Genomic DNA, 13,513 nt, shown 5'->3' with positions numbered 1-13,513 from the left:
AGTCTCGCTCTGTCGCCCAGGCTGGAGTGCAGTGGCGCGATCTCGGCTCACTGCAAGCTCCGCCTCCCGGGTTTACGCCATTCTCCTGCCTCAGCCTCCAAGTAGCTGGAACTACAGGTGCCTGCCACCACGCCCGGCTAGTTTTTTGTATTTTTAGTGTAGACGGGGTTTCACCACGTTAGCCAGGATGGTCTCGATCTCCTGACCTCGTGATCCACCCGCCTCAGCCTCCCAAAGTGCTGGGATTACAGGCTTGAGCTACCGCGCCCGGCCAGATTTTTTTTTTTTTTTTTTAATCATAGCAAGCAACAGAAACAGCCTAAATGTCTATGAATAGGTGGACTACATAATGTATTATGGCTCATTCATAACATGGAAACATATGAAGCCATCAAAGAGAAAAGGCAGATCACAATTTTCTGCAATGGAAGAATACATTACAACATAAAAAAGGCAAACAGTAAAGGGAATGTGTATAGCATGCTACCATTTTGTGGGAAAAAATTACATACACATTTGTATATTCATAGAAAAATGTGGAAGGATATACATACAATAAATATACAGGATGTACATACAATAAGCTGTTCAAAGATATTCAGTATCACAGCAAACAACTAGAGTGTAAAGTGGCTCTCCTGTCATTGTCTACCCTTTTGTTGTCTTTAAAATTTTCTTGTGTACTTTTTGTCAGCAAAAAGAACGCAACAAATTGCTCTGTCTTGCACGTATCACACGTGTGAACAAAAGATCTCGTGTCAGACTGATTTCAAATACTCGCTCTGTCACTTGCCAGGAAACTTGGGAGCCTCTCTCGGAGTTCTGTAACTCATTTGTAGTGAGCACCTCATAGCACAGGGTTGTCATAAGGATTGAGCTACAGAATACACTTGAAACAGTCCAGCCAGGGCACAAATTAATAGTAATAATAATAATAATAATGCCACTTAACATTTATTTAGTGCTGACCATGTACCTGGGATTGGTTTAACAGTTTTACATAGGTTAATTCATTTAATTCTTATAAAAACCCTATGAAATGGGTACTATTTTCTTTTCTTTTCTTTTCTTTTTTTTTTTTGAAGATGGGAGTTTCACTCTTGTTGCCCAGGCTGGAGTTCAGTGGCGCGATCTCAGCTCACTGCAACCTCCACGCCTCCCAGGTTCAAGCGATTCTCCTGCCTCAGCCTCCTAAGTAGCTAGGATTACAGGCATGCACCACCGTGCCCAGCTAATTTTGTATTTTTAGTAGAGATGGGGTTTCTCCATGTTGGTCAAGCTGGCCTCGAACTCCTGACCTCAGGTGATCCACCCACCTTGGCCTCCCAAAGTGCTGGGATTACAGGTGTGAGCCGCTGCGCCCGGCCGGAAATGGGTACTATTTTTATCCTAATTGTACAAATGGGAAAAATGAGGGACAGAGAGATGAATTAACTTGCCAAAAATACACAGCTAGTAAAGGGTAGAGCTGGGATCAAACCAGGTAATCTGGCTTCAAATCTAGGCTCTTACCCAGTTACATTTGCCCCTGAACCTGCTGGGCAAAATTTTGAGGCTGGTGAGAGAGTGAGTCAAGCTTTCAAGAGAAACGCTGGAAATATTTGTAACCATCTTATAAGCCCAGGGAAATGCTTTCCTATCTGACCCCAAGCCAGAATGTGATAATCAAAATGACACCTGGGTGTGTCTAGTGGAGTATGTGAGGACTTCCCCCACTGTCTTTGTGACTCTGGAGTTACTGGGGAATCACTACTTTGGGCTGAAGCCAACAGGCATCATGGAGTAGGGAGCCCTGTCTTTTATGCATCTACCATCCAACAGACAAATACTAATAGGCATGGAAGACCTGCCCTCTTAAGGAGGCTCATCCCAGTGACATGGTTCTGTCAGAAGGATTTATCTTGGGAGATGTATTGAGTTTCTCATGGCTGTTGAGAGCTGGTATTTTCTTTTACATAAGCATTTCTTTAATATTTAACCCAAATTCTCTCAGTTGAATATTTAACTCAATTCTAATGTGTTGTCTTTGCTGGAAGAATAGTTGGTCATTGGCCTCCTCATCCTATCTTCAAATAAAGTGCCCTTAAGAACACGATGAGTTTAGCCACTGATGGATCCTTGAACAGGTTGATGCCAAAACATCTTAGGTCCTCCTTGGTAGAGAGTTTTCCTTTCTTTCTTTTTCTGCAGAATTACCCAGAATTATCTAAATAATCATTCCCCACGTCACCATTATTGATGACGTGCTTAACCCTCACTTGAATTCAGTTTGGAAATCCCCATTTTCCTGTGCCAACCCCTCTCCACTGTTCCAGTGTTTCAAACTATTGATCAATTTTCACTCTCTCTGCAAGATTCCCTGGATTTCGTGTTGAACAACCTGCTGGTCAAGGTATCCCTGGTGCATTAACTCAAAACTAGACACACAGGCACCAGCTCCTTGGACGGTATCCCTCATCAGCCATTCCAGACTCATTTCCTTGCTTGACTAATGTTAAGGAAAAGTTCAGGAGCCCTTGAGTTGCTTTCATGTTTGCCAAACTCAGTGTTGGAAGTGCCAGGCTCACCACGACCTCCCAGGCATTGCTCCGGCCAGCGGCCAGGCTGCAGAGAAGAGAAAAGGTCAACCCCTCCTCAGTAAAGGAAGCAGGACTTTCTTCCCGGAGCGTGTTGAGGAGGAGGGGCTTCTCAGGAAATATGTTAAATTAAACCAAACAGGAAAGGAATCTAAGGGTAAATTATTTAAACTACCTCCTTTTCACTTTTGCTCAAGTTCTGTCTTTGAAATATGCTTCTTCTCCCACTTGGGAATTACAGACACACATCATACCGGCTGAGGTTATACAGCACATTAGATTTTATTCTAGAAAGGAAATGGTGTGACAAATCTGGTATTTTTTAAAAAGTCACATACAGTAGTACACATTTTCATATAGCAAGTGTTTACTCCCTAAGGCACACACACACACATACACACAAATCCTCTAAAATGAACCCTCCTTTTTTCAGTGAGTAGAATATTTTTATTGAAACCTGGGGAGATGTTTCTTCGACAATACCATATGGGGACATCTATTGTATCTTCCAGCTCCTTAGATGTTTCTGCTTACTTTTCATAATTGAAACTGCTCAGAGAAAGAAGGAAGTGTTCATCAACTGAAAACTATATTTGCAAATCTCTGAAGGGTAGCTATGTTGGAATGGTTTTTATTTGTAGCGCATTGGTCCTCAGAAACAGTAAAAGCATCTGGATTTAAGACTGCAGAAATCTGAAATTGTTGCTTATAATCTCCTTGTAGAGTCAACAGGAAGAATGCGTTTTCCCCCACTGTGACAGAAGAAAGAACACAGGCTCTATTTGCTCCAACTTCCCCTTTTCCAAAGTGAAAGGAAGAGTTTTTCAACTGAAGAACCTCTTCATTGAGATCTCAAAAGAAGCTTGCTAATAACACTAATTTACCTATCAAGTTTCCAGATGAAATTAGCACCTACTTCTTCAAGCAGACAGACAAGAAGTGTGAAGAGGGAACAGTGGCAAGCGTAATCAGCACTAGCGACAATATTTTGCCCCATGAATAGCAACAGCTCCATCAACTGCATGGCAGAGCTTGACTGGCATTTATGAAAACATTTGCTTGCTCTCAGCCACCTTCTCTAAGTCGAGGCCTGTGCTCAGTTACAAAGAAGACCTATAGGAATAATCCCTTGGCTGTCTAAGCCAAGACACAGGAATCAGGACTCACACTGGGGCCTCACATTCCTGCGATTTTCTGATGACGCCTTCCTGGACCAGCAGTAAACCCAGAGGAGAGCACAGGACTAGCGGGGAGCACGCTAGTTCTCCTCTCTGTGCTTCATGGGAGAGGATGAGTGCCTCACAGTCACTGTAAGTAAACTTGTGCTGGTAATTGAATTAGAGCTGAGAGGGTTTTCAGACAGGGCCACTAGTTTGTTTGCAAAATGAGTTGATTCGATCTTGGCTAAGCAGCTGCAAGTCAAACAGCCTATTGAGCAAACCCGAGGTAAATTTCAGCACCCTTTAGTATCAATGGCATTCAAGAATGAACACGTTCAGACGCTATGATTTTTAAGATGTCATTTATTTAAAGCAAAATCAGTTTATATTCTCAAGGGGTGGATTTCAAAGATATAAAAAGAAAAGTCATGTTGAGAACAAACAATTTTGTTCAATTTGTATATAAAACCTAAATTACATTTTTTTTTTGGAGGGTGAACTCTGAAATAAGGGAAATGGCTTCACTGAAATTCAGATTTCTACATGCAAAAGCTAACTCATTTTGTTTTGGGATTAGCTAAAATGTTTAAAGAAAGAGCCCTGATGAAACAGATGAATTAATTTGTGAAAAGGCAAAAAGTATAATCACGGTTCAGACTACATGAATAGTCAGTGCATGAACCAAAGTAATGAGGCCTTTGTAACCTCACAGAGATTTAGTCACTTGATCATTCCTCTTTCAAAGCAGTTTCTAAAGTACAGTGTGTTATTCCGGTGACTGGCATAGGTCTTGCTTATGTACGAAAATTAGAAAAAGTGGCTCATGTGCTTGCTAATTTCCAAGGTTGTTGCATGTAGGTGAAAAGTTGGTGGGGATTAGGAGGAAGCACTGGAAACAAGTTTTAGAGTTGTGGCATTTTCAGGTAACAAATAAATGCAAGTCCACATCATAAAAAATTCTAATTTACCCTTTTTTGGGGTCAATTTGTATTTTTTTTTTTTTTTTTTTTGAGACAGAGTCTTGTTCTGTCGCCCAGGCTAGAGCATAGTGGTGCGATCTCTGCTCACTGCAGCCTCCACCTCCTGGGTTCAAGCATTTCTCCTGCCTCACTCAGCCTCCCGAGTAGCTGGGATTACAGACATGTGCCACCACGTCTGGCTAATTTTTGTATTTTTAGTAGAGACAGCGTTTCACCATGTTGGCCAGGCTGGTCTCAGATTTTTGACCTCAGGTGAGTCACCCGCCTCAGCCTCCCAAAGTATTGGGATTACAGGTGTAAGCCACTGCACCTGGCCAAATTTTTATTTTTTTAATATATATATATAAAGTAAGGTTTACAAATATGACCTAATGAAAACCAGATAAAATTGACAATGGCAAATAGTTACCAATTTTAAATGTGGCAAGAATAACAGCGATGGCACTAAAGGACCTCAATAAAGCCTTGGGTTCTGGACTCAAATCTGTCTTTTAATAATTGTGGCACATTGGGCAAGTCACTAAACCTCAGTGAGGCACAGTTTTTCATTATTGCAAGGATGGAATGAAAGCTACAAAGCATTTTTCTGATTTTCCCTACACTTGAGAGTTGTATAGGAAACAAAGTGGATGAAATGTATGCAAAGAAATCAAAGTAGGTAAAACTGACATGAATATGCACATTTGAAAGGTTCATCACTCCTTCATAAAATAGAAAGTTAGTCTCAGCTTCTGAACTGAAACTTCACAAGTGTGATTATCAGAGTAAAAGGACTTTTTAGTTCTTCAGTATTGAAACCCCTTTAAACAGGATGTAAGTTCTCCCTGCCTCATCAACAATGAATAGCACATGTGCTGCACAGTGTAAGTTAGAATGATACGCTTCTTTACTGCAGAAGTATTCCCCTCAAAAGACAATGAGTTATATTTTGGAAGAAGTGGGACTCTAGAAAAAACACACCAACCTGAAAGCAGTGCATTAATTATTTTATTAATTTCTTCTTTTTACATTATGGGAAACAGTCATCTATTTACAGTTTTTTTGTTCACACACAATCTAGGTAAATAAGCCTATGAAATTCCAATTCATAAAGCCATAAAAATGTGCCCCACCCCTCCATCTGAAGACTTTCAAATGAATCTTTTTTTTCCAAACCAAAATAAGTTTTAAAAATTACATTTGGGAATTCAGATATGCTAGTGATTTACATTCCAGTTATTTAAAATATGCATCTAGACATGTTTTAAAAAAGAAATGGTAAATTCACAAGGATAAGGCTTAAATGAAAGTGGTAATGCACAGTAAAACATTAAGGAAACATCTATAAATAACAGAAATATATTACAAATAAATTAGTTCTATTTACCATTTCAAATATTAAAAATCTTTAATCCATTTCTTCATCTCTCTTTACAAAAAGGTTATGTGAATTGTATGGAAACATCTGCAAAAAATATAATAAATACTTAATTTCTTTGAACGTTTTTTGATGTGGGAGACAAACTTCTTTTGTAATCCCCCCCTCCCCAAGAAAATGCCCAACACCTTTATACCAAAGTTAAACAAAATAAGTAATTTTTCAGGGTACATACATTTTCCATTATGAACTAAAAAACATTTCTACAAATTACATCAAAAAGAACGATGTAACAAAGGTTATGCTCATGAATGTCAGTTTCCGGGGTCAAGCAGCATTGTGTGGGGTCATGTTCTAACATCAATCATTAGTTTTTTTATAAAGTGTTTGTACAATTTAAATTGTATTTTCAAGGAAGGCAAAGGTCATGATGCCCTGTAGGCCTTGAGCTAAAAGATTTAAAATTCTTACCAAAAATAGCTTATGAATATACAAATACCGTTCACTTAGACAGAATAAATAGGCCTTCTCTTGTCTCTCTTTAAAATATCATGGGCTAAATTAGTTTCCAAAGAAAATATTGTAGGATGATCTTGAATCGTATTGGAAATCTATTTCTTAATCCAAATCTTAACTCTACCTCAGGGCACGGAGCTGTAATTGTGAGCATGGATCTTGGGATGAACGCTGCTTCTTTCATCTTAATCTGTGAGTTCCAAGTCATTCTCAGTATTGAATGTGACCATAGGCTACCCAAGTGGCAGTTGGCCCTACTTGATGCAAGCTTTGTGTGACTTTTAATTGCTGCTACAAGGTAAAGAAAAGGTGTATTCTTTTTAAAACTAGCAAATACTTGAAGCTTAAAATCTCTGTATGCTCCAATTTCACAAAGCACTTAAAGTGCTTTGTTCACCCTAGTTAAAAGTTGGTTGGTTGGTTTCAAAATAAGTGAGTAGCCCTTTTCTTGTAAACCACAGCAGTAAACATTTGTGCCCTGTTTATAAAGGTAGCTCAAAGCATCGATGGCTCTGAGAGGTAGCGAATTCTCTAGTGGTTTTAGAATATGTCCGTGAAAATATTTGTTGCTAGAACCCATCACCTCTCTTAATTTCATAAGTAAAATTAAATTAGCACCTGGCTATGAGAGTGTATTTTAAAAAGCTTCTCTGGTGCAAGCATATTTGATGTATGTTTTTAAAAGTCTTTTGTTTTTAATTTCTAATGCTTTAGGGTGTGAGCTGGACATAAAATGCCAGTGATACTTAAGATTGCCACATCCTAAGTGTTTAAACTGTGACGAGTAAGGGCATTTAAAGACAACTTCAGCTAGATATCGATGCATACTGCCCATCAATCATAACGAAAATTCTAAATCAACACTCTCTGCCAAAAGCCTCGATTTCGTTCAGTGTTTATGAATCATGACTCCCCGACCTCTTCATGGCTGTTGACCCTGGCAGGTCGAATTTCTTCTCTCACTACCTGGAACCTGAGGATGGCAGCGCTGGCTCTTTCGAATGAGGCAGTGTGTCTATTGGGGTCAAAATTTAGCCATCTGACATAGGGCAGAATCCTATGCTAGGTCCTACTGGACTCTAGTAGTGAGAGGAGACGAAAGGAGAAAATATATCTGAAATATGAACTACTTGGGTTAAAATAGACGGATGTGTAGCATTCAAAGGGATGGTAGGAAAACCCAAACTCTTCTCTGAAAACAGCCTTGCTGCCATTTACAGTGCTTTACAAGCAGATATGTACTTATATATGTGGAATCAGGTAGGCCCACCTGGATGGACACTAACAAATTAATAGAACCGACACTTTCCCTTTAAAAACAGCCGCCACGACAACAGTAGAAATATACACAGTACAATAAGAGTTGAGAAAACATTTCAGGTCTAGATTTTCTTAATAATAGGACAAAAAAAATCCCTTAAGTAGTATCCTAAACCATCAGTGCCTCCTTTGCCTTGCTTCATGTTATTGCCTTTCAGAATAGATTAATTTCCCTGAAAGATCGAATTTACAATCTTCTGCTGATTGAAACATTTGAAGCTGTGATTGATGAAGTAACAGTGAGGCAGTTTGTGCAGCTGTGAGTGTGCAGGTGCCCCCAGCACCTGCAGATTTCGCTTCTCCCATCCTTGCTACACATCCAGGTCCCCCACCCCCAGGCCAGGCTTGGTCCCCTCTCTCTGTGTCCCTCATGGATTCCAGTGAGATGGTGTGATTTCTGAGGTTGTGAATAAAGTGCTCCATCTGCCTTTTAAAAAGAATAACCATTTAGGGGAAATAAAGGGAATCGGAGGCCTAGTTTCTTTCATGTGGAAGACGGTAAGTCCCAAAGGATCACCCTGTGATACTGGATTTCTGAAATACCCTATGGTTTTATATTGCTGAACAGACTAGCTCGAGAGAACTGAGGATGGCGGGTGACCTAAAGGCGTCACTTCTACACAGGTGGGTTTGGCTTTGCCCAGAAAATAAAGGGTTGGATCTCAGTACGAGGCAGGGTGACGGCATCAGGACAGGGGGCGAAGCTCGGTGAAGAAGAAGATGGGCAAACGGGTTCGGGAAGTGGGGGGCTTCGCGGGGACTGGGGGGCGGCTCCTGCGAGATGGACAACTACACCACGACAGTGGAAGTCACTGAGCTCGGAAACAGACGGGCTCGGAGGGGAAGAGGGAGCCTGCAGAGGGGTGGCAGGGGGAGGGGGACAGATACTTGGCGGCGGCGGCCGGGCTGCAGGGCGCTCAGAGCCGGGTCTGCGCCTCGGGGATGTAGATCTCGATGCTCTCGGCGCTCTCGGTGGCCGAGTTCTGGCGGACGGACGCGGCGCGCTTGGCGGCCATCAGGCGCTTGCGGGCCTCCTGGCGCTGCGAGCTCTCCAGCGAGCGCTCCCGGATCAGCGGCGCGGGGCCCTTCGCCGGCTTCTTTGGCACTGGAGGAGGGGCCCTTCTCTCCTGATCAAAGCAGAAGGTTCAGGACATTACACAGCTTCTCAGGACAAGCTTGGGAAAAACTGGGATAGGTCAGTAGTTAGAACACACATTTTTTACCTAGGGGTGGTTAGTTCTGATCTGCATACTGCATATCTACTTTTTTCTTCCTTATTCTGGCTTGGGTATTCAAAAGATGCAGGAAAAAAAAAAAAAAAAAAAAAATTCCCGGTAAGCTTAAGGCCCGGGGTAAGGCTGGGTTGCAGAACTAGGTCTCTCCAAGGGAAGGAAGTGGGTATTGTAAAGGCCCCCTGCGGAAAGCCTGCGGCTCCCAGCACATTGAGTGTGGTTCTCTCTGGAGACTCCAAACTCCTCCTGGTGCCAGAGATGGGCCAGGAAGCAGCGGCTGCAGCAGCATCTTAGCACCCCTGCATCCCCTCTAAGGACGCAAGTCACCAGGTGCAAGCTTGGTTCAGAGCTTAAAAACATGTCCGCCCTGTCCCCGGCCCGCCCGCCCTCCCCTTCCCCCCAAAGCTAAATAACCAGAGGAAGAAGAAATATTAGATTGTATTCTTTAGCTTTGTTGGTGCTACACCAGGTTAGACCCTTTTGCACACCACACACGAACACACAAGCAATATACAATATACAGGGTCACGGGAGCGGGAGGCCATTGATATTTCCTACACTCGAGAGTTCAGTCAGTTCCAAGGTGACTCTGACTAGGGACCTCGGGATAACTGTGGTGGCCCAGGAGGCAATTCCAATCACAGGGGCAGAAACTGTGCCATGAAAAGTTGACACAGGATGAAAGAGGTCATTCCTCTTAGCAGCAGCAAACTATGGAACGGGCGGATATTTTCAATGCCACTGCAAAAACAAAAGACAGTCAGCTCTTTGGCATTAAAAAAAAATGCAGCAGGAAAGAATGGCATCTAGACCACAAAGGACTTTTAGGGAAAGAAGGTTGAAGTTGTAGACTGTGAAAGGGTGCACATAAAACTGATGTTTTCATTTTGAACAAAATACCCTCCATTCTCATAAAACGAAGCGTGAACATTATCTTAAAATACAGATTCAGTGATTCTCCAAAGGCACTCTTTGTGTCTTAACACCGATGCTCAACACAGCAATTCCTCCCTGCTTGCCAGGGCAAGTGCCTAGTTCAACTTCTCACCCTGGAGCTGCCCCACCGGCTGTCTAAGGTGGAGTCTGCGTGGCTTAAAAGAGAAAAAAGGAGAGCCTGGAGTGCAAACTATATTCTACCAAGTCTGATTATGCTTGTTCATTTTTCTCCTCAGGTTCATGGGGTGATGAAAAGCTCTGATCATAGGCAAAGTCCATTAAAAAACTTACAAATCAAGCTAACTAATGATTTACTATGTAAATATCAGTAGGTTACATATATCAATTCTTAGCATTTCTTTTAGACATTTTAAATCTTCATTGTGGAATAACTCAGTGGATATTTTTAGAAATATGAATACTGGATTTTTAAAGTCATTTTCCTTATACATTTTGATTTTTTAAACAATTATTATTATTATTTTAATTTTTGAGAGAAGGTCTCGCTCTGTCACCCAGGCTGGAGTGCAGTGGTGCAATCATGGCTCACTGCAGACTCAAACTCTCCGATTTCAAGCAGTCCTCCCACCTTAGCCTCCCAATAGCTGGCACTATAAGTGTGCACTGCCACGCCCAGCTAATTTTTGTATTTTTTGTAGAGACAGCGTTTCACCATGTTGCCCAGGCTGGTCTTGAACTCCTGGACTCAAGTGATCCACCCGCCTTGGCCTCCCAAAGTGCTGGGATTACAGACATGAGCCACCGTGCCCGGCCAACAATGATTATTAAAAAATTATATCATAAAAAAAAAATGAATAAGAAATTAGACTGATCAGCTCTGGAAACTAAATTACCAGTGTGTGTGCATGTGTAGTGTTTTCTTAAAATAAGACTGATTTAAAGCTTATCTAGCAGATAGTTTTAAACACAGATTAAAGAAAACTAGATTGGGTGCAAATGTTTGGCTTCCCAAGTGAGAGGCCACATGTACAACAACAGTACTTTCCAACTTAACACTACAACCCCCATTTTGATGGTGACAGAATTGGAAATGGGGGACAGTGATGAGAGCATCACCCTCTTGTCACTTACAGATGGTCCCTTGGGACTGGATTTTTCCTGGGAGCCCACTGACCCCAAGAACCCTGAAAACATGATTATGTGGCAGCAGAATGGATTAGATTGCTGTTAGCTCTCTGACGGGTGGGGGGACCTGAAAAGAACAGGGCCACCAGCATTTCAAGGGAACAGCCATTCAATATTCAGAGGTTGATTCTCTTGGAATTATTTGACCTGAGGCCATAGGAAAGCAAAGGGTTAAAAAAGTCATGTTCGACACGCCAGCCTGGGGAGCTGGACGTTGGATACCTGTGTGAGCCTCGTGGAACACCATAATCAAACGTGAAAATTACAGTTGATTAATTAAAGTAAAAGAATTTAAGTCTTTATTTCTAAACTGTTGCATGAGGACCCCGGTGAGCAATATTCCCCAAGGCAAATCAACCAAAAGCAAAACTCTTTTGAAAAAAAAAAAAAATCCCAACATTTATATAATTACTGTGAAACTTTATGGTATATATATTTTTAGACTTAAACAACAGTAATTTCTTTATTACTATATTTATGAAATGATTATCAAAGTCAGTTATTTTTCAGGGCATCCTATTTTTCTTGAAAACACATCCTAGGGGTGTAAGGAAGTTGAATTCTTGTTCTATGGATTCATGCACTGAAGATGTCATTTATTTTAGTTTAAAAAGCAAAATGGAGGCGGTTCCTTCCAGTAACTAAAATGGTTTAACTTAAAGTTTAATTAACAAAAAAGCCACATTCCCATTTTCCAATTCACAGAGACAGGTTTTTCTTTAAAAATATGCCTGAAACATATTACAGATAATATCCCAAATGGTTACTATGTAAACATTGTCATTACAATGAAATGAATATGATATCAGCTCCATTTCACATTGTAAACAGCAGGACTGAATGCAGAAGCCTACTTAGACTGTCCAGTGTTTGTGCAGGTTTTTAAATGAACCATACAAAATCTACATTGTTCTACCTTCTTGTCAAGAGGATCCATCTGTTTCCAATTATTGGCCTTTAACTGATGAAGTTCATCAAATTTCATACTAATATTTTCTATGGACAACTGCAGCATGTCCCAAAACCCCGCCAAATCCTGGGAGGTGGGTCTTGGATGAGCATTAGGATTCTGCACAAGAGAAAGAAAAACATTCATGCTTTAGAGGCAATTCTCGACAAGCACAGGCCCAAAGAGGCATTTTCAAATATTTCAAACAACATAAGGAGGATGAGTTCCTTTTTGTTTTCAGACATGAGGTAAAAGTGAGGTTACAAATGGTAATTTTATACACTCATCCATTTGAGTCAGTGATTCTCAAATGTCAAGGTTGTAAAACTCTTCTGTTGTGCTACCACATCTATCAATTCAATATGGTATGGGGGAAGGGTCTAAACATACGAAAAATCCCAGAACATGTGATCTACTACAGGATGCGTTTTAAAACACCATATTTAAATGAAAATGCCATTTTTGAAAAAAAATACAGTATATTATTATTAGAGTTTATATTCGACTACATGCCATACAATTTATCCAGAGAACAGATAAGGACTCTAAAATAAGATTAGTTTCAATATTCATGTCAAGTAAAACACTAGGGTAAACAAATGATTAGTAATAAAATATTGGATTTTCAAAGCACTATGTGTTTAATAATTAAGATGTTTAATAATATAGGAAGTAATTTTATCATAGGAAGTAATTTTATCATATGACTGCTTTGAGAAAATCATTTGGAAAGCCATTCATTTTAAATTGACCATAAAATCATATAGCAAATGTGAGAACACATTATCTCCACATACATATATCTACATGTCTGTAACGACCCATTTGCTAAGTAATAGTAAACATTCTTTAGTGTTTCAGGATTGACTTTCTTTGCCCCATCTACATATCCCTGATAACAGGATGTATAACCTGAATTTATATGACCTAAGACAGAAAAAACACAGCTAGGAGGCTGAAAATGTCATACTCTTTGTTAATCACTACCTGCAGCAGTAGCTAAAGGTATTCATGGTTAGATGGGTAGCAGCCTCCATATGTCAAGAGATCTTAGGGCCAGGCGCAGTGGTTCACGCCTGTAATCCCAGCACTTTGGGAGGCCCCGGTGGGCAGATCACAAGGTCAGGAGATCAAGACCATCCTGGCTAACACGGTGAAACCCTGTCTCTACTAAAAATACAAAAAATTAACTAGGCGTGGTGGCAGGCGCCTGTAGTCTCAGCCACTCGGGAGGCTGAGGCAGGAGAATGGTATGAACCCGGGAGGCGGAGCTTGCAGGGAGCCGAGATCGCACCACTGCACTCCAGCCTGGGTGACAGGGCGAGACTCTGTCTCAAAAAA

At 41.0% G+C, this 13,513-nt stretch overlaps 1 protein-coding gene across 8 annotated transcripts in view; it reads right to left on the bottom strand.

The window, feature by feature from the left end:
- Positions 1-5,685: 5,685 nt before the first annotated feature.
- Positions 5,686-13,513, bottom strand: part of DLGAP1 (discs, large (Drosophila) homolog-associated protein 1) — a 703,239-nt gene continuing 695,411 nt past the window's right edge. For 6 of the 8 annotated variants that reach the window (XM_011996318.1, XM_011996319.1, XM_011996324.1 and 3 more), the window contains 2 exons: positions 12,140-12,292; positions 5,686-9,036 (listed from right to left, as the gene is read on the bottom strand). In XM_011996318.1, the coding sequence (XP_011851708.1) occupies positions 8,827-9,036; positions 12,140-12,292 (363 nt within the window). In that variant the 3' untranslated portion in view covers positions 5,686-8,826. The remainder of the gene's footprint in view (positions 9,037-12,139; positions 12,293-13,513) is intronic. The other 2 variants (XM_011996317.1, XM_011996320.1) reach the window with 1 other exon arrangement.

This window comes from Mandrillus leucophaeus, unplaced genomic scaffold (assembly GCF_000951045.1).
Source record: "Mandrillus leucophaeus isolate KB7577 unplaced genomic scaffold, Mleu.le_1.0 Scaffold51, whole genome shotgun sequence".
In the NCBI taxonomy this organism is placed as follows: domain Eukaryota; kingdom Metazoa; phylum Chordata; class Mammalia; order Primates; family Cercopithecidae; genus Mandrillus; species Mandrillus leucophaeus.
Note: the sequence above shows the minus strand (reverse complement) of the source record. Positions and strands in the feature narration are given on the sequence as shown.